Source organism: Moschus berezovskii, chromosome 10 (genome assembly GCF_049115385.1).
Source record: "Moschus berezovskii isolate FMDL1 chromosome 10, NW_MosBer_1.0, whole genome shotgun sequence".
Classification (NCBI taxonomy): Eukaryota; Metazoa; Chordata; class Mammalia; order Artiodactyla; family Moschidae; genus Moschus; species Moschus berezovskii.
The window spans coordinates 38,577,468-38,599,383 of record NC_142469.1 but is presented as its reverse complement, the minus strand read 5'-3'; the positions used below and the strand labels follow the sequence as shown (position 1 = coordinate 38,599,383).

The following is a 21,916-nucleotide window of genomic DNA, read 5'->3' as shown; positions in this document are numbered from 1 at the left end:
TATGAGACCACTGAGGGAACACGAAGATAAAAGACACGTTCCTTGTCCTTGATACTACTCCAGTCTAGTGGCAGAGCAGAAGTAATAAAATGCGATGGAAGGTTACGTGTGCTTTTGTAAGAAAGGAATACATGAAGCAGTGAGAGCATAGAGGTAACTCTGCCATACCAGGTGACACAGGTCTGGTCTTTGTGACAGAAATTAAGTGGCCCTAGGATGCCCTTTTGTATAAAGTGCTTACTCTTTCATCTTGCCACATCGGCTAAAATATCTACCTTTAAAGATGTACTTTTTTAGATCAAGGAATTCAGTCATTTACTAAGCTAATATTTATTGCCTGCATACTGCATACCCGGAGAAGGCAATGGCACCCCACTCCAGTACTCTTGCCTAGAAAATTCCATGGATGGAGGACCCTGGTAGGCTGCAGTCCATGGGGTCGCTACGAGTCAGACATGACCGGGTGACTTCACTTTCACTTTTCACTTTCACACATTGGAGAAGGAAATGACAACCCACTCCAGTGTTCTTGCCTGGAGAGTCCCAGGGACGGGGGAGCCTGGTGGGCTTCCGTCTATGGGGTCACACAGAGTCGGACACGACTGAAGTGACTTAGCAGCAGCAGCAGCATACTGCATACCAGGCTGTGTCCTAGGTATTGATGGTATAGCAGTGCATGAAACACATTTGTTGCTATTTGGGGTTTACATTCTAATTGGGGGATACAGACAATAAAGCAGTAGACAATTAAATCTATGTCAGGTGGCAATAAATGCTGATATGAAACAATCGTAATAATTGTTATTAATACTTATAGAGTACTAATTACATACCAGGCACTATTCTAAGCTATATGCATCTATTAACTCATTCTTCCCCTATTAAGTAAGTACTGGCACTATCTCCATTCAACACATGAGGAAACTGAGGACAGAGAAGCCCAAGGTCACACAAGTAGAATCTGAACCCAAACTGTCTGGCTCTAGTCTGTCCTCACGTTCACCTCCCCACACAGAGAGAGGAGCTGACGTGCTGTGTGCAGAGGAGGTGGTGGGCAGTGTGCCCTAGAGGAGTCCTTGAGAGGGACTGACTCCAGACACACATGTGTGAGGTGGGGGTGCCTGCAGAAAAACAGATAGTCAGAGGGAAATCTGACCTTCTTCACAACTGCGCTCATGTTATTTTGTCTTTCTCTACTTAAAGGCTTCTTACTTAGAAACATATAAGAATTCTGTTGAAACCTAATAGCAGAGCTTCTGAAACATTCCACAAAGTTCTAGGGAATCTACAAGATAAACATACAAATGTATATTGTAGGAATTATTTGTTTTTTATCCATGTTTCCAATCTCTGAGTGTTACTGCCTGGATGAAAAGTTTACAGTCAGAAATATAACTGCCCTTTCATACAGCATCACATTTTACAAATCAGAAACATAGATGAAGGTCCCTCCCTTTCTGCTAATACTTCCAGCACAAGAGTATCCAAATGTGTGGGTGAGACTAGTCTGGCTGCCAAGCTTCTGTGCATACCCCAGGCTGGATTTATTTGGAATGCATTTAAATTGAAATATCAGAAAAATTTAAACAATTTCAAAGGATGAAGGGAAGCACCATTGCACCTATTTATTCCCTGATGGAATTTAATGGATCTACCTATTAACCAGGGCTTCCCCAGTGGTTCAGGGGTAAAGAATCTGCCTGCGATGCAGGAGACACAGGAGACACGGTTTTGATCCCTGGGTCAGGAAGATCCCCTGGAGGAGGGCACGGCAACCCACTCCAGTATTTTTGCCTGGAGAATCCCCATGGACAGAGGAGCCTGGCGGGCTAACAGTCCATGGGGCCCCAAAGAGTCAGACATGACTGAATGACTTAGCACACATGCACACACCTATTACCAGGTCCAAATCTGAACTACAAAGCTTATTTTACTATAAAAACACATGAATCACTGTTCTTGCTCTGTCTTAGTAGGTGTTTATTTCATTTTTCAGGCCCTCCCCCACTGCTGAATAACACAGAGGCCAGGCTGCAGACTCTTTGGTATCATCCCATGTTCCTCTTCATTATTCCAACATCATTCTAGTATATTTCAAAACATGTGAATAGTCAGTTTTTCTAAAATATCTCCCCCATAAAAATAAGCTTATCAGATTTTTGAGTTTGGTTAGTGCCTATGTGCTGAATATCTATGGAAGAATCCAACTGTTATGGTTATTGTCAATATGTACTGATAGCCATTGAGAAATGCACAAGAATAACTTGCTATGCATGAAAATAGCAATAAAAATATCAAAAAATGATAGGAAGAAATAGGATTAAATTGCCCAGTGGCCCAGATTATTGAGGAAATTAGGATGATATTCCTGAAGGGCTTAAAGAAATAGGCTAAAGGAGTTTAAAATTTCAACAAAAACATATGCTTATAACATAGGTCTAGGAACTCACATTATCAGCCGCTTCACTGCCATACCTTTGGCTCATTAAATAGCATATTGGGAAACATGATTTCAATTTTTTGCCTACATGGGAAAAAAATTCTTTTCCATAAGGCAAAGAAATTCTATTTTTACAAATTCTGGTGCAATATGTCAAAGAAAAATCATTAGCTCACTATTTCATCGCTTCATAGTACTTAGGACAATATTTAGTAACTTGACCCTGGCAAGCTTTCAGCAATGAGTACATCTTCTTATTGCATAAGGAATTTATGAGAGATGGGGTGGGTTGTTTATTTTTATTTAAAAACTACTGAATAGAAAATTTGCAGGTCCTTAGAGCAGATTTCCTGAGCAAAGAAGGCATGCACTTGGCAACCCTTGGTTTAAGAGGGAAATATTAAAATAAAGACTTCCAAGTAAGACAGGGTATTTACAGACGAGACATATGCCGGCTGACTGGCTATGTTTAGAACAGCAGAGGAGCATTTAGATTTGTTTCCTGTAGAACTCTCTGGGACTGATGAGGTGATGTTTACACAAATGTTTGGATGAAGTCACTGGGATATTTTTACTAGATGCCCAGATATGTTACTAATCTTCTCTCTATCCCCTCTCCACCCCATTAGGTCAGTAGGACCATAGCATAGGCATGGTATTATTGCTCCCTTAATCCTAATGCCCCCTCCTTTCTTTCTTTTTTTTTTTTCAAAAAAGTCCTCCCAGTGGCTTTACTTGTCTTCTTATATATCTCTGACAATAACAAAGAAGACTTCTTACTGTTTTGTTAAATACATCCACCAGTCTGCAAAACAGCAAACTATTATTAAACACATTCCTTTACTTAAAAGTTAATTAAGTTTAAGGTTGCCTTAAAGTGACTGTTCTATGATGTCTATCCTTTGCAAATACTCAAACTCTGCTTTTCATTCTATTTCTTCTCGCTTCTCTGTCACTTTTGTTCACTCACATGCCAATTATCAAAAACGTTGGTGATCGCCACGTATCTTTCCATTCCTTATGGTCACGATGTACATTTGTTGTAGATTTCAGAATGTGAATTTCTCTTGTTACCAAAATCATATATCTGTCATGGCACAGACTTGTTTCTAATGCTCGGGGCTGGTGTGCGGGGATGACCCAGAGGGAGGATAAGGGGAGGAGGGAGGTGGGAGGGGGATTCGGGAGGAGGAACTCATGTACACCCAGGGCAGATTCATGTCAATGTATGGCAAAGCCAACCAATATAATATTGTAAAATAATTAGCCTCCAATAAAAATAAAAAATTTAAAAAATAAATAAAAATAAATTAGAGTTTGATTATATTTCTTCTTTCAGTATCCTTATTCTGCCTAGTTATGTCTGCTTCTCTATTTTTAAAAAATACCCTTTGGAATTTTAATTCAGTCTGTCAACAACTTGGCTCCTCAATAAATTAGATATAACCAGGACAGATTATTATATCTTTTCTAGCAGGCCAAAAGTAGCAAATTCTTTCACTACCCCTAGCTACGCAGGACACTAAAGATAACAAAGTTCCCTTGCCTTAGCTACCTCTCTGTGAAGGCTGAGAGCAAAGGCTCTAGAATAGTCCTGTTCCAGCCCCATTCAGCAGGATGACCATGGGCAAGTTACTAACCTCAGTCTTTTCATCTGTAAAATGGTAATATTATAATGCCCACTTCCTAGGGCTATTGTAAGGATTTAATGAGTTAAATAGCACAAGTGGTATATTCAAAAGTGCTGAAATAAAGTTACATAATATTGCAATTAAAAAACATTCATTAAAAGGGGTTTGTCCTTTACAGATACCGTGAGGAGTTTGGTACTTACCTCAGCTTCATAGATGAACTAGGTAATGCTACATGGTAAAAAGATTTTTGTAAGGGTTCATGGAGACATCTGGTAGACCCTAAGATAAAGCTAAGCTCTCAGGTCTTCTAACACCCATTATGGCAGCCTTTGCTTTTTTTTTTTTTTTTTTTAACAAATGTCTATACACAGGCTTCTGTGAGCAAAGCTGAATTTTGAAATATAACACAAGTCAACTGTAAATTCCTCATATCCCCACAGAACTCTTTTTCCCTGCAGCATTTGACCACTCCTGACTCTGTGAGTCTCTCTTTTCGATTTCCATGACAACCTTCCTCAATTCTGATTTCTCTCAGTGCCCACCAAGAAAAGTCAGTCAGTCTTCTGTCTTCTACCACTGACACTCTGAGAATCATCAGCTCAGCTTCATGATGAGATAGTGGGTAGTACCAATGTGAGATGATTAACAAGGCTTATTCTGAGGAGGATTGGGATGTATGCTCAAAGCACATCTCTTTCCAAATTGTCGCTTAGCTGTTTATGTTAAAGAAGTCTCACAATCAAGAGTCTTATCTCCTTTCATGTCATGGATCAAAATTTACTCAAAATGTGTAGTTAGAAACACAGCAAATAAGACAAGCAGATAATCATCCTGGGCTGCTTATTTTTCCCTGCTATTATTAGTCAAGTGCATCACTCAAGGTGAAGGTCTCACTGCAGAGAGACGCCTCCAGGCCAACAATCAGCCATTGTATAATCAATCAGTGCTGAGCCAAGAGGCTTAATTTCTGAGGGATTCTGAGTCATGGTCCATCTTGCCAGGTTTATTTCTAAGCAAGAATGTTTGCATTTGGAAAAAAAAAAAGTCCTGTGAACACTTAGTTATGGGATGGACTTTAAGAACAGCTGGAAAGGATCATTTTAAAATTTATTTTTCTGCAGCCAATTAGGCAAATGTATTATAAATCTGTCTTTGGAAATGAATTAAGTGACTATTGTGTTTTAATACCAAAATACTGAAGTGGAATTACACTAGCCTTTATCAGGGTATGACCCACTATAATAATCACAGCAAACTACTAGGCAGTTTGAAGTACTAGATTAGATATATACACATGGATGGCTTTTAAAAACACAGTATTAATGCAAAAAGGAAGAAAAGAAGCACTGCTTAGCACTAAAGTACCCATGCATACAATACACATTTTGTAGAAAACATACAAATTAACAGAGACACATTAAATGGCTACCTGGCAGGTAGAGACAGGAACTAGAACAGAAGAGGAATATGCAATTAAGGGGCTAAACAAACAAATGAAAGAGAAACCCCGCATAAACCAATGATGATAATGTACCCTCAACTGTAATTAACTCACCTCTGCCATTGAGGTCCAAACTGGCATGAGAAGTGGAGAATGAAGAGAACAGGCCTCATGAAAATATAGTCTAATGTGTTAATTCTCTTCCTTACTATCTTAGGTTATAAATCCAGGGGCCATATCATTATTCTTTTTTTTTTTTAATGTAATGAACAAATCAAAATTATTTTATAAGAGGAAGATAATAAATACTTAATTATGAGGATGATGCCAGTATATTATTTCTCCTGTGCCCTGTAAGGTACCTTCCAGGTACATCCATTTTGACCTTGTTCAGTTAACACTGGAGAGAAGACCCAGAAATTCTGAAGAAGAATCAAACTTACCTTCAAAGCCTTCATTTATGACTCCACTGGGGTTTGCTTCTCCTCTGCATTGAGAAATACTATTTAAAGAAAAATTTCTGAATAACTGAAGCTGTTCTTGAATTTTATGGAAGGTAGGTCTTTGGTCAGGTTCTTGAGCCCAGCACTGGGTCATTAAATTCCACCTGGATATATGAGTAAAGCCATGAAAGTAAATGGTGACTGGATATCATTAGGTAGCCATTACCGATAACCCGGGTAAGGTCATTTCAGAAGGAAAAGAATTTGAGTTATTGCCAGTTTTCCATAATTAATATAACTGAACCAGAACAAAAGCTTTTGTTTCTTATTTATTTAATTTGTTGTTGCTTAGTTGCTCAGTCGAGTCTGACTCTTTTGCAACCCCACATACTGTAGCCCACCAGGTGCCTCTGTCCATTGGATTTCCCAGGTAGGAATACATTTCCTTCTCCAGGGGATCTTCCCAACCCAGGATTCAAACCCATGTCTCCTGCACTGCAGGCAGATTCTTTACCGCTGAGCCATGGGTCAGGAAGATACCAGTTGCTGGCAACATAACTACCTTTATTAGAAAACATCTTCCTTCTGAAAGGCCAACATTTAACAATTATTAATCAAATAAATAGATAAATATATGGTTAGAAAATGTTTACCAAACTAATAAGAAAACCAACAGCTATACAAATTATTGAAGAAGCTGAGATTAAATTTTACATTTATACATTGATATCTGAAACAAAATCTAAGATGTACTCCAAGCCACACAGATGTTTAGTGGCAGAACCAGAGTCAGAAATCAGATCCAGTTCTTCACTGTCAGGTTAATTAAGATGCTCAGTTCCACTGGCCACAAATAGCTGGTTATTTAATATTATCTTTTCCTTAATGATTGTCTAAGACATGTCTGTGCAGAACTCTCAATGAGTGTTCATTCATTCATTCAGCAAAGATCTGTTGGACACATTATATAGGAGCAGGATATCAAGAGCAAGAGATGTGGCAGTGTGGCTCCTGTCCTCATATGATACATAAAGCACATATAAGAGGGTGGCAAAATTTACCCACTACAACTCACAGGAACAGGGGGAAAACGTAGCTCTTTTGATAGCTTTGTAACTGATTCTCAAAGCCCCACCCAGCAGAAGAAAATTAACTTCATTTAGAACAATGCCAGTTATAAACTAGTCTATTCTGAAAACCACCCTTTTTAGGTAATCCTGTCTTTTATGGCTAATAATCACTGTCTCTTATCTTCAGGCCATTGCTACTCCCTCTGTCTTCCTCTCCAAGGTGGTGTCAGGATTTACATGAGCTGTACGCCCAGTGAAGGATGCTTTGGGCCCCACTGTGCCCTCCAGGCCTTCTCTAGTCTCAAAGTGGAATGACGAGGAATTCCTTAAAGAGCGACTGGTCTGGTCCATCCTGCAGGCATCAGCTGCTATCTGCAATCCATGATCTCTTTACCTGCTCTTTTGGTCCTTCTCACTCAACTGGTCCTCCTGTTTCTCTTTCTAGCTGCAGGCCTCCCTGAGACTGCATCATGTCCTAGATCTGCTGACAAGGCTTGGGGAATCCTTTCCTGTTTCTGCTACATGCCTACAGGATGCTCCCTAGCCAAAGTTCTAGCTTTCAACAAAATGTTCACTTTACACAGGGAAACAAAGGAGGCTTGGAAGGACAAGCTACATGTTCTCTGTCTGGACATGCCAGTCCATCCTATTCAGGATCCTGAGTGTCCCTGTCAATGCGGGGGTTCCCGTGCTCAGGGATCTCCTTGCCATACTGCCAAACTGGGAGGAGTAGGCAATTGCTCCCTGTGTTTGGTGTCACCCACACCTCATCAAACTAAATATCCAACATCTTCACCCTCCTACCTCTGTCAAGGTTTCTTCTTCCTACCCTTGTCCAGGGCTTAGAAGGAGTAGAGTTTCTCTTCAAATCTTCGTGTTTATTAGATTATTTAGAATTATAGGTTTAGTAACTCAAAGTTGCCATTTAGCAAACTAACAAGGAGCTGAAGAATTCTACATAACCCTCTCTCTGCTCTAAGCATCCTTTCCAAGTCTGCTGACTCACTAAAAAGGTCAAGTACCTGCTCTCTTCTTTTGCTCTCTGGAGCTAGAAGGCTGACTTGGGGCAGAGAGAGAAAGAGTAATGAAGAAGCATACACTGGGAAGTATTTAAAAATTTTAGTACTACCATATCAAGAGATAAATATATAATTAAAAATTATAAGTTCTAAAAATGATACTATAGAAAACGAATGCAAACTCTAATTAGAGATGGAACATTTTTGGTAAGTTGCTCATAGAAGAACTTCTGCAGAGGTGATGTTTAAGCCAACGAACTCTGTAGAAAAATAAGATGCTAGTCGTGGGAACTAGGTGGGGATGAAAGTCAGGGAACACACTAGAAGAGGTAAAAGCATGTGTAAATTCCTAACTTTGGAAAGAACTTGGCACATTTTAGGATGTGAAGGGCAGCCAGTATAGCTGTCGAGCAGCCACTGAGGGGGAGAGTATAAGAAACGAGGCCAGAGAGGAAGGTGAGATCACAAAGGTCAAAGATCAGCCTTGGCGCTAGATTTTATGCAACACAATGGAAGCTGTCAAAAATGTTTAAGCGGGCATGATCTTTACATTTTTAAAGGATGACTCTAGCTGATATACATGGAGAATTGATTGTAGAGGGGCAAGTTGGAAGCAAGGAAGTTATTTGAGAAGACTAGGCGAAAGACCATGGTAGTTTGTTCTAAAGCAATGACAACGGAGTAAGAATACATTCAATCTCTAGGTGACAATGACCCAGAAACCATCATAGGTATTGACTGAATAGTAATATCTGTATGTGGCACAAAAACTCCACTTTCATCTCTTTTATTTCTTGACAAGCTCCTCAGGTCAGTGTTAATAATATCGGAGTATTATAGAGAAACCTAATATTGACCTTTTTCGGTATTGATCTGAAGACTTTTCATTTATACTACAATTTACATTCTGGATATAGAGTACTGAACATGGCTGTATTTTTATAGATTAGAATCATCACTAAGAACCTACTCCTTTACATATTGCTTTATAATCTTTGGCATTTAGCAACAGGAATGAAACAAAGAACTCAGAGGACAATCTGACTGTAAAATAATATCATGTAACTGATACTCGATCATGGAATTTAAACCAATATTTAAAATGGAATCTTAATGACCAACCTAAGGGTGGACTTCTAAAGTGGTGTTACCAGTAAAGAATCCACCTGCCATTGTAGGAAACGCAAGAGATGCAGGTTCTATTCCTGGGTCAGGAAGATTCTGTGGAGTAGGAAATGACAACCCTCTCCAGTATTCTTGCCTGGAAAATTCTGTGGAGCGGCAGGCTACAGTCTGTGGGGCCACAGAGAGTTGAACACAGCTGAGCAACTAGACACAGAGGTGAGAGGAGAAAGTAATGTGTAACTTGCCACCAGAAGCCCAGCCTCTTCTGAAAACAAAGCTGTAACTCTGAGATATTACCAAAGGATACGTTGAATCTCTCAAGACTTGCCATATTTCAATTATGAAGTTTTTACTTTATTTATAATCCACTTCATTCTGCAAAGTATTCAAGACACTTAATGAAGATGATATAGTGAGAAGGAAGGAGGAAAAGAAAGGAGGGACAGAGGACAGAAAGCACCCAGACAATTGGCCCGTCTCCACTCTGCACCTCACCCACCCCCACTTTCCTGCAAGTTTAATGTATGTAAGTTATTTAAGCAAATATTCCTAATTTTTCACCTATGGAGGCTTTAATTTACATCATTCTGCTTAACTCTCTAATGGCAAAAACAAGTGACCTGATAAATATATAAAACCTTTCTCTCCCACTGTCCAGGGTCAAATGAGTACTTGATTGCCCTAGATTAAGAAAAGAGGCACACTCTAGAAAGCAATAGTCATTTAAAAGTAAAGAGTACAACTTGTTCAGGCTTCCCGAGTGGTACAGTGGTAAAGAACCTGCCTGCCAGTGAAGGAGACACAAGAGATGTGAGTTCGATCCCTGGGTCGGGAAGATCCCCTGGAGAAAGAAATGGCAAGTATTCTCACCTGGAAAATCCTATGGACAGAGGGGCAGGGCAGGTTACAGTCCATGGGGTCTCAAAGAGTCAGACACAACTGAGCACACACATAACTTGTGCTCTTAAACAATATTAAAATGGCAATGGAATAAATGACTAGGCTTTTAAATATTATCAGACCCAAAAAATGCATTTCTTGCATTTTGTAAATTAACAACTATTTCTTTAGTATAGGGGTCTTTCCTTACAAACAGGTGTCTTTCCTTACTTGTCACAATTCAATATCATGCATTAAATACTTTTACCAAGCTATAGTTATAAATATTCAATCATATTAGTCTAAATAAAGTGACAGGTCCTTCAATTTTGTTAAAATTTACCTGGGCTGTTTCTACCTCTAAACAGATAGTCTGATACTTGAAATATCTCATTGAGCTAAGTGTTTCAGTTCAAATTCTTCCACTCACCACACCAACCCTTTTACTCCTCTTTGCTTCAATTTTTTCCAAAATAGCACATAACTCATTAACCATATTCATTATTAGTTTTTATAAGTTCTTGGATTCATAAAGCAATTGAAATTCAACAGATGAAAACTGCATGGCATCTTTCAGAATTAAGGGGAGGTTAATTAATAGGGATCTCTGGTGCCTCTGCCTTTTCTAAAACCTGCTTGAACATCTGGGAGTTCACGGTTCACATATTGCTGAAGCCTGGCTTGGAGAATTTTGAGCATGACTTTACTAGTGTGTGAGATGAGTGCAATTGTGCGGTAGTTTGAGCATTCTTTGGCATTCCCTTTCTTTGGGATCGGAATGAAGACTGACCTTTTCCAGTCCTGTGGCCACTGCTGAGTTTTCCAAATTTGCTGGCATATTGAGTGCAGCACTTTCACAGCATCATCTTTCAAGATTTGAAATAGCTCAACTGGAATTCCACCACCTCCGCTAGCTTTGTTCCGCGGAAAGTCGGACACGACTAAGCGACTGAACTGAACTGAATTAATAGGGATTTCTGAGCAACTGAACTGAACTAAGCAAATCACATAAAATTCAGATTTGAAACACTCCCTTACTCATTGTATTCAGTCCTTGAAAGATGCAATTAACAACCAGATATACATATTCTTGGGCTTCCCTGGTGGTAAAGAATCTGTCTGCAATGCAAGAGACCCGGATTCGATCCCTGGGTCAGGAAGATCCCCTGGAGAAGGAAAAGGCCACCCAGTCCAGTATTCTTGCCTGGAGAATTCCATGGACAGAGGAGCCTGGCAGGCTACAGTCCATGGGGTCCCAAAGAATCAGACATGACGGAGCAACTAACACTTATACATATTGTTAAATGGTAAAAATAAGATGGTGAGCCTCCATGTTCTCTATTGTGACCTCCTGCATTGGAGAGACTCTCCAGTAATTTCAGTTTCCCCTGTGATACCTGTGGCCAAGAACCCCAAAGAGCTCTCACTTGATGTAGATTGCCCTTTGACCCCGTTTATTCCTGAGAGTGTTAAAGTTGTTGTGCAAACGAAAAGCTGAAGAGAACACTGAGGACTAGGCTTTGCACCATACGTCCCAGACCATGGAAAGAAGGGCGGGAATGCTCTGAACTCTCACATTCCATTAATAGCTAAGCACAGCGTAGCCATCTACGGGCTCACCTGACCCAGAGTGCATCCAGGTGCTGAGTATTTAAGCAGTGAATAGAAGGTGCAGACCGGCTCAGCGCAGACTTTCAACCCTCTAAGCTGGGCCTGTGATCTCAGAGAAAGGCTTCAAATAAAAGTCAGTTTCCTCTGTACTCTAAGGAGAGTAGTTAATCTTTATCATGACAACTTAAGGCCGTGGCCAGATGAATGGCATCGCTGAGAGCTCCATTTCCTTAGCAGGGCTTGTCTTCCTAGTCAGCCATGGATCGTTAACCCTTCCTGGGGATCTGAAGCAGGCAGATCCTTTGGAGAGTGTGGAGCATTGTTTACTTTATAATTACTGATGTTCAAATGAACTTCAAAATCAGCAATGGAAATTTTGGCTTCAAGGAAACTATGCTTTCATAAAATTAGAGCAATAATATATTCAAATGAATAACTACTCAAGATAAAATCATATAGAGCATTATCTTTTTTCACTAATAATCAGGAATATTTTTCTAGAACTTTTCTAGCACTCCTTCTTCCTCCTCCTCCTAGTTAAATTTCTGGATACCTTTGGAGAGGCAAAGTTCAACATAATTGCATTTTTCTTCCTTACAATAGGACAATTAATTATCTACCTTCTTCCTCCCCAAACAGAATAAATGAACACATTAATCCTAGAGTGCCTATCAAATAAAAAGAAATGCATAATTATGATGAGATACATTACCCCCTAGAGGGGAAGATATGCCAAATAGAATTCTAACAGCACAAGGAAAATTTTGTGCAACTGAAATTTGGGGGAAATTTTCTGAGTATTCAATAGATGTATAAGAGATGCAAAACAGTGATTAGTTTGCTAACTACTTGATACAAATGTATTTCATACTTAGGAATGCTAGTTTTTTTTTTTTTTCCCCTCAAGCCCGAGACTAACTTTTTTTAAATTTTGTATAAATTTCTTACCCCTAACTTACAGAAGCTTTTCCCTCTGCCCCAAAAGGATCATGAATCATATTTTCAGGCACTGCCACCAAACTCGCTCAGATATGTGTATAACTGATCCTTCTGTAAATATCCCAGAGGCTATAAAAGCTAAAGCAGAAACAGACAGTGATTCCAATCTTCTTTGAGCTGGAAGATTTAAATAATACAAAAACATTTACCCAAAGAACATCCAACCAAGGTGCCCAGTTCTTAATCATCTTTTGGCTCCAGGCTGAATAATCCTTTAAATAACACAGCATAGTCAAGGCCGTACAGCCATGGTGTGTATCCGCATGCTGCTAATTCCTTTTGCACTTGTCTGTACCACACAGTTTAGCACTTTATTACATGTTGGCTTGTTATCCAACTGCTCCATGTGTGTGTCTGTTCTTTCAAAATACATTTGGAGGTGCTGAAGAGCCGTGGCTCTGGTTTAAACACCTCTGTATTCCACACAATCTATAGCGTGGTGTAGCACATACAACAGAGGAATTTATACTTGTTGATTTTATGTTCTTTCAGAAACATCGTGGGTAAGACACCTTTTAGAAAAAGTGTCAAGACTTCCTATTTCTGCTAAAAGATTGTTCACAAGAAGGTAGATTAGTACACAGCAAAATAACCTGGTTTGTTTTCCCTTTATAATTAGATCAAAATCACCAACTGTTCTAAGGATCACAAATCTATTAGAATTCAGTAGTTTCCAGGACCAATTTGATAGAGTCTCTAATACTTACTTTATGTTAAGTTCATAAATAGATAACAACCTATATAGGTTGTTATATATTTTCAGTAGTAGTATATCCCAATATCAGCTTTATTAACAAAAGCAATTCAGCTTTTAAACAATATATTCCGGTTTAAGAGAATCTTTAAATATGCAGGTTAAGATGTTAGCCAAATCAGATGTTCCAAAATAAAATGATATGTGTGTGACACACACACAAACACACAAAGAGCTTTTGTTTACTTATTAGGATTCACTTAACCAAGAGTATAAACATATCCTGTTGTTCTAGATTTTGCTTCTGAAGTAAAGTATTATGTGTGTATATATATACAAAGAAATCATCATATATTTAGTGAGTAAAATGTGACAATCAACTTATATTTTAAATAGGATATACAAATATATGAACTCCAGTTTTTATTTAAGAATACCATACCAATGAGGCATAAGAATGCATGTACATGTGTTTTTGCTTTTGAGACGCTTATGGGAACATAATTAACTCACAGATCATCAGGACAATTTCTTGGTGGCTCCAGTCTCCCTCCTGTTTGCACATAGTTTAAAACATCAAGGTTGGAATGAGCTGGGTAAGGCTGATGACCAAGAGTTAAAATTTCCCAAATCAGAATTCCAAAAGACCTAAGGATATTAAACAGTTTGCTTTAATTATACTTATTACAAACATCATGTTTACAGTAGTTTTTCCAACACATTTACTCCTGGGGCTATCAAGAGTCTACTTTGTGATTGGCATTATTGGCCCCATAAAAGGCAAATGGGAGACTTAAAAGCAAGTCAACCTCAAGAAAAAGTAGAAAAAGCAACAGCCTACTAGCAACACTTCAAAGGTGATAGGAAGGCGTAGTAGGGGCACACACACACACACACACACACACACACTCTTTGCTCCTCCTCCCTGGCTGAACCTGCACTGCAGACCTCCATTACCTATGGCTTTCATAGCTTCAGTATGTAAAAACACTAGGGGTGAGCAAGAAAGCTTTTCATCTACTTGAGTTTGAATACCAGCAAACGTGGAGAGAGAAGGCATGAATAAAAACTGGCGACACTGAGGGCCAACTTTATCTTATCCCCAATTTTGCAAAGGTCCAGTCCAGCTTAAAAGTTACTGGAGGGCTTCCCTGGTGAAAAATCTGTCTGCCAGTGCAAGTGATTTGCATGGGTTTGATTCCTAGTCTGGAAAGATCCCACATGCCTCACGGTAACTAAGCCTGTGTGCCAAACTACTGAGTCTGTGACACTCTTGAGTCTGGGAGCCACAACTACTGAGCCCACAAGCCACAACTACTAAAGCCCGAGTACCCTAGAGCCTGTCCTCCGCACCAAGAGAAACCATGGCAATGAGAAGCCCGCACACCGCAACTAGGTCAGCGCCCGTTCCAGTAGCCCCCACTCACCGCATCTAGAGAAAAGCCCAAGCATTAATGAAGACCCAGCATAGCCAAATAAATAAATAAATAAAATTACTTTTTAAGTTACTGGATACATCTTTACATTTTGAGCAGCTCTAATCAAAAGTTTGGGGTCAACAAGCAAAAAATAAGGGGTTCTATTCAAGTAATAAAGAGCTGTCCAAACCTCCCTCATGTCCTAATCTTTTTGAGATCCATGATTTAAACTCTGCTTATAAATTAATGACCAAACATCCCCAAATAGTTGACATTTGGACACAAACTTGGACATTAATTCATAGGTGCCAATTCCTATTAGTCATAGCCTCTACATTTTTGAAGAGATAGCTGAAATAATGGATCTCTTGAACATATACCAGTAAGCTGAAAGATCAAAAGGAATTGGTATAAACTGCTGAGACCCAGGAATAGCTCCTTCTTGCCCTCTAGCTTTCACTTTAGCTTGAGGAAAATCACTCAACCTCTATGGTCTTGTGTTTTCTCACATACGAAACAAGATGACCTTTCAAGGTCCCTTCTGGCTCTGATATTTGATGGTGCTGCCCATGTTTCTCTGTGCCCTGTAAGCTCACCATACATCAGACTGAGTAGTGAAGATTCCATCCATCAAACTTTCTGGAGCCATCCACCGAACAGGGAGCAGACCTTCTCCTCTCTTCCTATAGTAATCGTTTTTATAGATGTCCCTCGCGAGTCCAAAGTCCCCAATTTTCACTATCCGTGATGGACTGGTATAGTCTTTCATGGAGACAAGGCAATTCCGAGCTGCCAGATCCCTATAGCAGAAGCTATATTTAATAATAATAATAACAATAAAGTTCCAGAGATCAGACAAGAAACACTAGTTCTCTGGAGAGAAGAGAGACTTTAATAGAAAGTATTGCTATTTTGAAGGAATGAAAATGTTAACTATCTTGCAAGTTTCACCCAAACTAAGGTGATTATTGATTATCAATATTCATAAGAACCCAGTATCCAGAAAGTCACTATACCTGTGAATGAAGTACATCTGCTCCAAGTAGACGCAGCCTTTTGAAATATCTACACATAGGTCCACGAGGTCAACCAAGGTGAGTAAAGGACCATGAAACTGTAGGAAACAAAAGAAAACTTACAGGCACTTTTCCAGTTTACACTATATATATATATATCTGGGCTTCCCAGGTGGCGCTAGTGGTAAAGAACCCTCCTGCCAATGCAGGAGACAGGTTTAAGAGATGCAGGAGACAGGTTTAAGAGACACAGGTTGATCTCTGGGTCAGGAAGGTCCCCTGGAAGAGGGCACGGCAACCCACTCCAGTATTCTTGCCTGGAGAATGCAATGAACAGAGGAGCCTGGGGGGTCCATAGGATCACAAAGAGTCAGATACTACTGAAGCGACTTAGCATTCACGCATACATATGACTGAGCATATATGATGCTTTAAGGGAATTTTTAGTTATGGTTAAGGAATTCAAACAAAGAGGAAAAGAGCTATATTTATAGGCTTTCCACCAAAATATACATAAATAAGACTATGTTTAATAAGCCAAGGCAATGTAGAATCTTCATTGGAAAGCTCTCAGGGTGTTAGTCAAATAGACCATGTTAAAACCTATTTCTGCTACTTACAAGTTGTGTGAACTTGCTTACAGGGCTTAATGCACTAAACAACTTTCTCATGTTTAAAATGGGAACAATAAGACTGATTGTGTTGGATCTCAGATGAGATATGTAATCTGGTGGGCCATATCAGGAACTTAATAAACAGTAGCTGCTCTCATAAGTAGTAATTATGATAGTTTAATTATTGGCCCAGTGTCACGCAATAATGTTCATCATGAGAATGGGCTTGTTCTCCATATGAGCCCAATAGAATTGCTAGCAGTCCTCTGTTTCAAGGTCACAGATTACTCCTCTCATCTAGGAGAACCAGCACAAACACATAGTTGAGCCTGTACTAGCTGCAATGATTTCTACATGAAAAAAGCCAGTTGGAGTTTTTATTAGGACCATACGGAAAAAATTCAAAGTTCTTTCCTGGAGGCAATATTCATATGTCTGTTCCTTACTATTTCCCTGAAATTACCCTATTTCAAGCCTTTATCATCCCTATCTGATGCTTCCCAAACTCTCCATGTCTCCAGTCCCCCTGTGCTTTAATTAGCTCACTTTGTTGTGACCCACTGCCTGCAGAGTCTATTAGAGATCGCTGAGCACAGCCTCCATGGAAGCCCCAGGCTGCACCAGCCTCTCCTCACATCTATTTATTTTCCATAGATTCTCCTCCCACAATCTGTGCTTTGGTCACACTGAGCCATTTGCAGCTCCTTATACCTGCTCTGCATTTCTCAACCTCTGTACATTATTCCTGCTATCATTCCTGGAAGGCCTTCCCTATGCTTGATTTCCATCAACATCCTTCACTGAGCATCTCAAAGGATTCACAACCTTGAAATCCCTTGATTCCTCATAGATGCTGCTGCTAAGTCGCTTCAGTTGTGTCCGACTCTATGCGACCCCATAGATGGCAGCCCACCAGGCTCCCCCGTTTCTGGGATTCTCCAGGCAAGAACACTGGAGTGGGTTGCCATTTCCTTCTCCAATGCATGAAAGCAAAAAGTGAAAGTGAAGTCACTGGGTGCTCTTAAATATTGTTCCCTCTGCCTCCTCTGACAAGTTCATGTCTTGTGCCCAGAGTAGGAAGAATCCTGATGATCTGGGACTCAGTATTGCCATGATCCCATTCAACCACACCTACATCTTATAACTCGACCTGATTCTATTCCCAAGAATCGGTACCCTGCAGCCCCGTTATGGTCCACCAGATGCCTGTCTCACAGCCGTGTGTCTGAGTCCCTGCTGGGTGTCCCACCAGGTTCACTGGTTCCTCGACGAACAGAACCTGCTTTACTCCTGGCAAAACCTATTCTACTCTTGAAGACATTCTTCCCAGAGAATCCTCCTCCTGAATGACAGTCTGATGGCTGGTGCCTTGTTCTCTGCTGACAGATGTTCAGATGCTCCTTGCCTGCCTGGATCTCAAACTACAACTTAACACCTATTAGTCCCTGTGACAACCTATGGAGACACCTCATCACCCCATGCCGGGCCTATTTAACTGCAGATGCTACCCTGGGCATCTGTCTTCTCTTGCCAGCTCTCCAGATGTATCAAATCTCTATCTCAGTCTATCCCTAGTCAAAGCCTTTTATAACTGTAGTTTCAGAAACTGTTCTCTCTTGCACCTTGGTTGTGTCCCAAACAGAAGACCTCCATCATGCAACCTTCTTGCATATTCCCAGTAGGTAACATCTCTCTCTCTTATCTGAGCTTCAGAAGTATATTCTCTACTCCATTCTAATGAACCTTCCCTCTTTGTACCTTAAATTCTACCTTAAATGAGTTATTCACATGTGACTTACCCACCCTACCATACGGCGAGGTAACTGAAAGTTGAAAGCAACTGCCACATCCCCCATTGCTGTATTAAATGAAATAAATATGCAGCAGAAATTTCATGAATTGAATTGTATCTGGCTATAGATTTGTATTATAGATACAAATAATAGGTTTGTACCTATAGAGCTTTTATTGATAGAGCTTTTTTTTTTCTTTTTTCACTTTTTCTACCTTAGTACATCTTAGAACAATTGCACTCATCTCACACACTAGTAAAGTCATGCTCAAAATTCTCCAAGCCAGGCTTCAGCAATACGTGAACTGTAAAATTCCAGATGTTCAAGGTAGTTTTAGAAAAGGCAGAGGAATCAGAGACCAAATTACCAACATCTGCTGGACCATGGAAAAGCAAGAGAGTTCCAGAAAAACATCTATTTCTGCTTCATTGACTATGCCAAGGCCTTTGACTGTGTGGATCACAATAAACTGTGGAAAATTCTGAAAGAGATGGGAATACCAGACCACCTGACCAGCCTCTTGAGAAACCTATATGCAGGTCAGGAAACAACAGTTAGAACTGGACATGGAACAACAGACTGGTTCCAAACAGGAAAAGGAGTACGTCAAGGTTGTATATTGTCACCCTGCTTATTTAACTTATATGCAGAGTACATCATGAGGAACGCTGGGCTGGAAGAAGCACGAGCTGGAATCAAGATTGCTGGGAGAAATATCAATAATCTCAGATATGCAGATGACACTACCCTTATGGCAGAAAGTGAAGAGGAACTAAAAAACCTCTTGATGAAAGTGAAAGAAGAGAGTGAAAAAGTTGGCTTAAAGCTCAACATTCAGAAAACTATGATCATGGCATCTGGTCCCTTCACTTCATGGCAAAGAGGGAAACAGTGGAAACAGTGTCAGACTTTATTTTTGGGGCTCCAAAATCACTGTAGATGGTGATTGCAGCCATGAAATTAAAAGACACTTACTCCTTGGAAGGAAAGTTATGACCAACCTAGACAGCATATTAAAAAGCAGAGACATTACTTTGCCAACAAAGGTCCGTCTAGTCAAGGCTATAGTTTTTCCAGTGGTCATGTATGGATGTGAGAGTTGGACTATGAAAAAGCTGAGCACCAAAGAATCGATGCTTTTGAACTGTGGTGCTGGAGAAGACTCTTGCAAGTCCCTTGGACTGCAAGGAGATCCAACCAGTCCATCCTAAAGGAGACCAGTCCTGGGTATTCATTGGAAGGACTGATGTCAAGGCTGAAACTCACTTTGGCCACCTCATGCGAAGAGTTGACTCACTGGAAAAGACCCTGATGCTGGGAGGGATTGGGGCAGGAGGAGAAGGGACGACAGAGGATGAGATGGCTGGATGGCATCACTGACTCGATGCACATGAGTCTGGATGAACTTGGGGAGTTGGTGATGGACAGGGAGGCCTGGCGTGCTGCAATTCACGGGGTCACAAAGAGTCGGACACGACTGAGCGACTGAACTGACTGACTGACATCTTAGAATGTTAGTTCTATCTTAGAATGTCAAAGTTAAAAGGAACTGAGAAAGTTTTGGATTTAATATTCCATTTTACAGATGCAGAAACTGAGTGTCCTGAAAATGAAGGAGTACCCTAAGGTTTATAAACCCAGTTGCAGTCAATCCCTAAGCATTCAACTCAACAAAACAGTCTCAGAGCAGGGATGGGGAGAAGGATGCTTGTGGCAAATCTAGAAAGGTGCCTCTGAGTACCCTCTGTGGAGAGACGGCTGGCTCCCATGAACTTAGCCTGACAAGAGCTTAGAGCCTGTAGTGCTCTGCTGAGAACCCCAGACCTTAATTCTAGCACTGACCACCTAAGGACACCCTGTCCTATAGGGTCCTGGCAAGGGAGACAAGCATGGAAGCTGCCTGGGTAGCCAGCAGGAAAGACAACAGAAAGACGACATGCACCTGAGAACCGATCATCAGACCCACTAGGACACTAGCTGAATAGGATTCACTAGAGAAAAGCAGCGCTGTGAGTTCTTTCAGCCCATCTGCATTGTCTCTTCTCTCTCCAACCAAAAACTAAACGAAGAAATCTACTGAGAAACTTTCTTATTAAAGTCTCTTCCCAAGCCTTACTAAAGTGACCTTATAAAGGGAATGTTATAAACTCACGAGGATGAACAGATGAGAATAGATAGAGCGCGAGCCAACGTTTTGGAGGAAGGAAAGCGGATGGAGGCGTGGTCATTTAGCAGAGCCCATAGAGATGAAAGCTAGCTGCCTGCAGAGAAGAAGGCAAGAATTAAGAGATTTTTTTCACTATAGAACCCTATAGGTACTATGGAATTGAAGGCAGCAAGTATCTCTGAATGCAGGGGTGAGGAGTAGCATGAAGAGCAAGGTGAACACTTAAAAGCTTGTCTCATGGACTAACTAGAGCCCCTCACTGCATCAGGAGGCTTTCCTCTGCAAACCGCACCCCCACCACCACCCGCCCCCCCCCACACACACACAGAACCAAAACAACTCCAGGTTCAAAGATACCAGTCATGCTGAGGCTCTGTGCTGAAAATGGAGAAGGGAATTAAGCAAGCATCCTCATTCCGAGCCTTGGGATCCCCCAGCTCTCTTCCCTGCTTCGACTCGCTGAACTCATGCATTTATTGCCCAAGCAGGAGACCAGCAGACTCCTCTCTGGGGGAAACTGGCATATGCCAGGGAAGACATCCAGATGCTGTCTTAGGGGACCCTAACGGAACAGCAGGGTCCCACCTGACAACAAAAGGAAGCTGCTCGGACACATAGGCTCCAATCAGCTTCTTGGGGCTCACTATTAAATATGCAGACTGGCCACAAATTACCACACATTTGAGAAAAGCTTCTCACATTACAAACAGATCCCAGAACAAAGAGGCAAAAAGGAAGTCAAGACAATGTAGCAAGCAAATTAACACTTTTAAAAAAAAACTGTAATCAGTATCCTAGGAAAGATAAAAGAAGATTTTGCATGTATGGAAAAATCAGAATACTATTTTAAGAGGCAGTCAAAATATAAGAATGAGTCTGTGGAAAATTAAATTTTTAAATTCTATTTCAAAGTTGAGGAAATATACCAGAATTGAGAGCAAAAATGCAGAGTAGAAAATAGTTAATAAAAGGATAAAACAGAGATTACTGTTACCCAAATAATAGGATTTTTAGAACAAAGAAATAAAACAAAGAGTTAATTGCCAAAGAAATGATATGAAAAAAAACCCAGAACTGAAAGGCATGGTTTTTCAGGCTGAGCATCCAGATGAGCAAAAAGTACCACAGATTAGCAGAAGTTCCTAAAATTTTCCAAAGAGAAGGGCAAAAAAGCAGGTCACTGATCATTTGTCCAGGAATCAGAATGGCATAAAAGGTTTTAAAGGCAATTGTAGAAGCCAGAAAACAAAGACAAAGAGGATTTAGTTTTGAGGAAAAGGGATTCTCAGCCTAGAATGCAGCAAATCATTAATCCAGAGGGAGGGAATGAAAAAGAACATTTCCTCAAAGTGGGGAAAAAAGGAGATTTTTGCCTCTTGTGCTTTCTCTTTTCTAAAACAGAATAAAGTCATGGAATTGAGGAAATAAGGTCCCAACATGGAAATCACCAGAGTAAACGTGAAGGAAACCCCTAGATAACAGCACTGTAGAGACCAGGAGACAAAGTGCCCATATCAACCCCATGAGGGAAGTGTCCAGGGGAAAAATTGTGA

General features: G+C 40.4%; 1 protein-coding gene across 2 annotated transcripts in view; it reads right to left on the bottom strand.

Moving 5' to 3' along the window:
* Positions 1-21,916, bottom strand: part of ROS1 (ROS proto-oncogene 1, receptor tyrosine kinase) — a 131,004-nt gene that overhangs the window by 3,341 nt on the left and 105,747 nt on the right. For both annotated transcript variants that reach the window (XM_055433306.2, XM_055433308.2), the window contains 4 exons: positions 15,790-15,887; positions 15,370-15,573; positions 13,869-14,003; positions 5,959-6,122 (listed from right to left, as the gene is read on the bottom strand). In XM_055433306.2, coding sequence (XP_055289281.2) covers positions 5,959-6,122; positions 13,869-14,003; positions 15,370-15,573; positions 15,790-15,887 — 601 coding nt within the window. The remainder of the gene's footprint in view (positions 1-5,958; positions 6,123-13,868; positions 14,004-15,369; positions 15,574-15,789; positions 15,888-21,916) is intronic.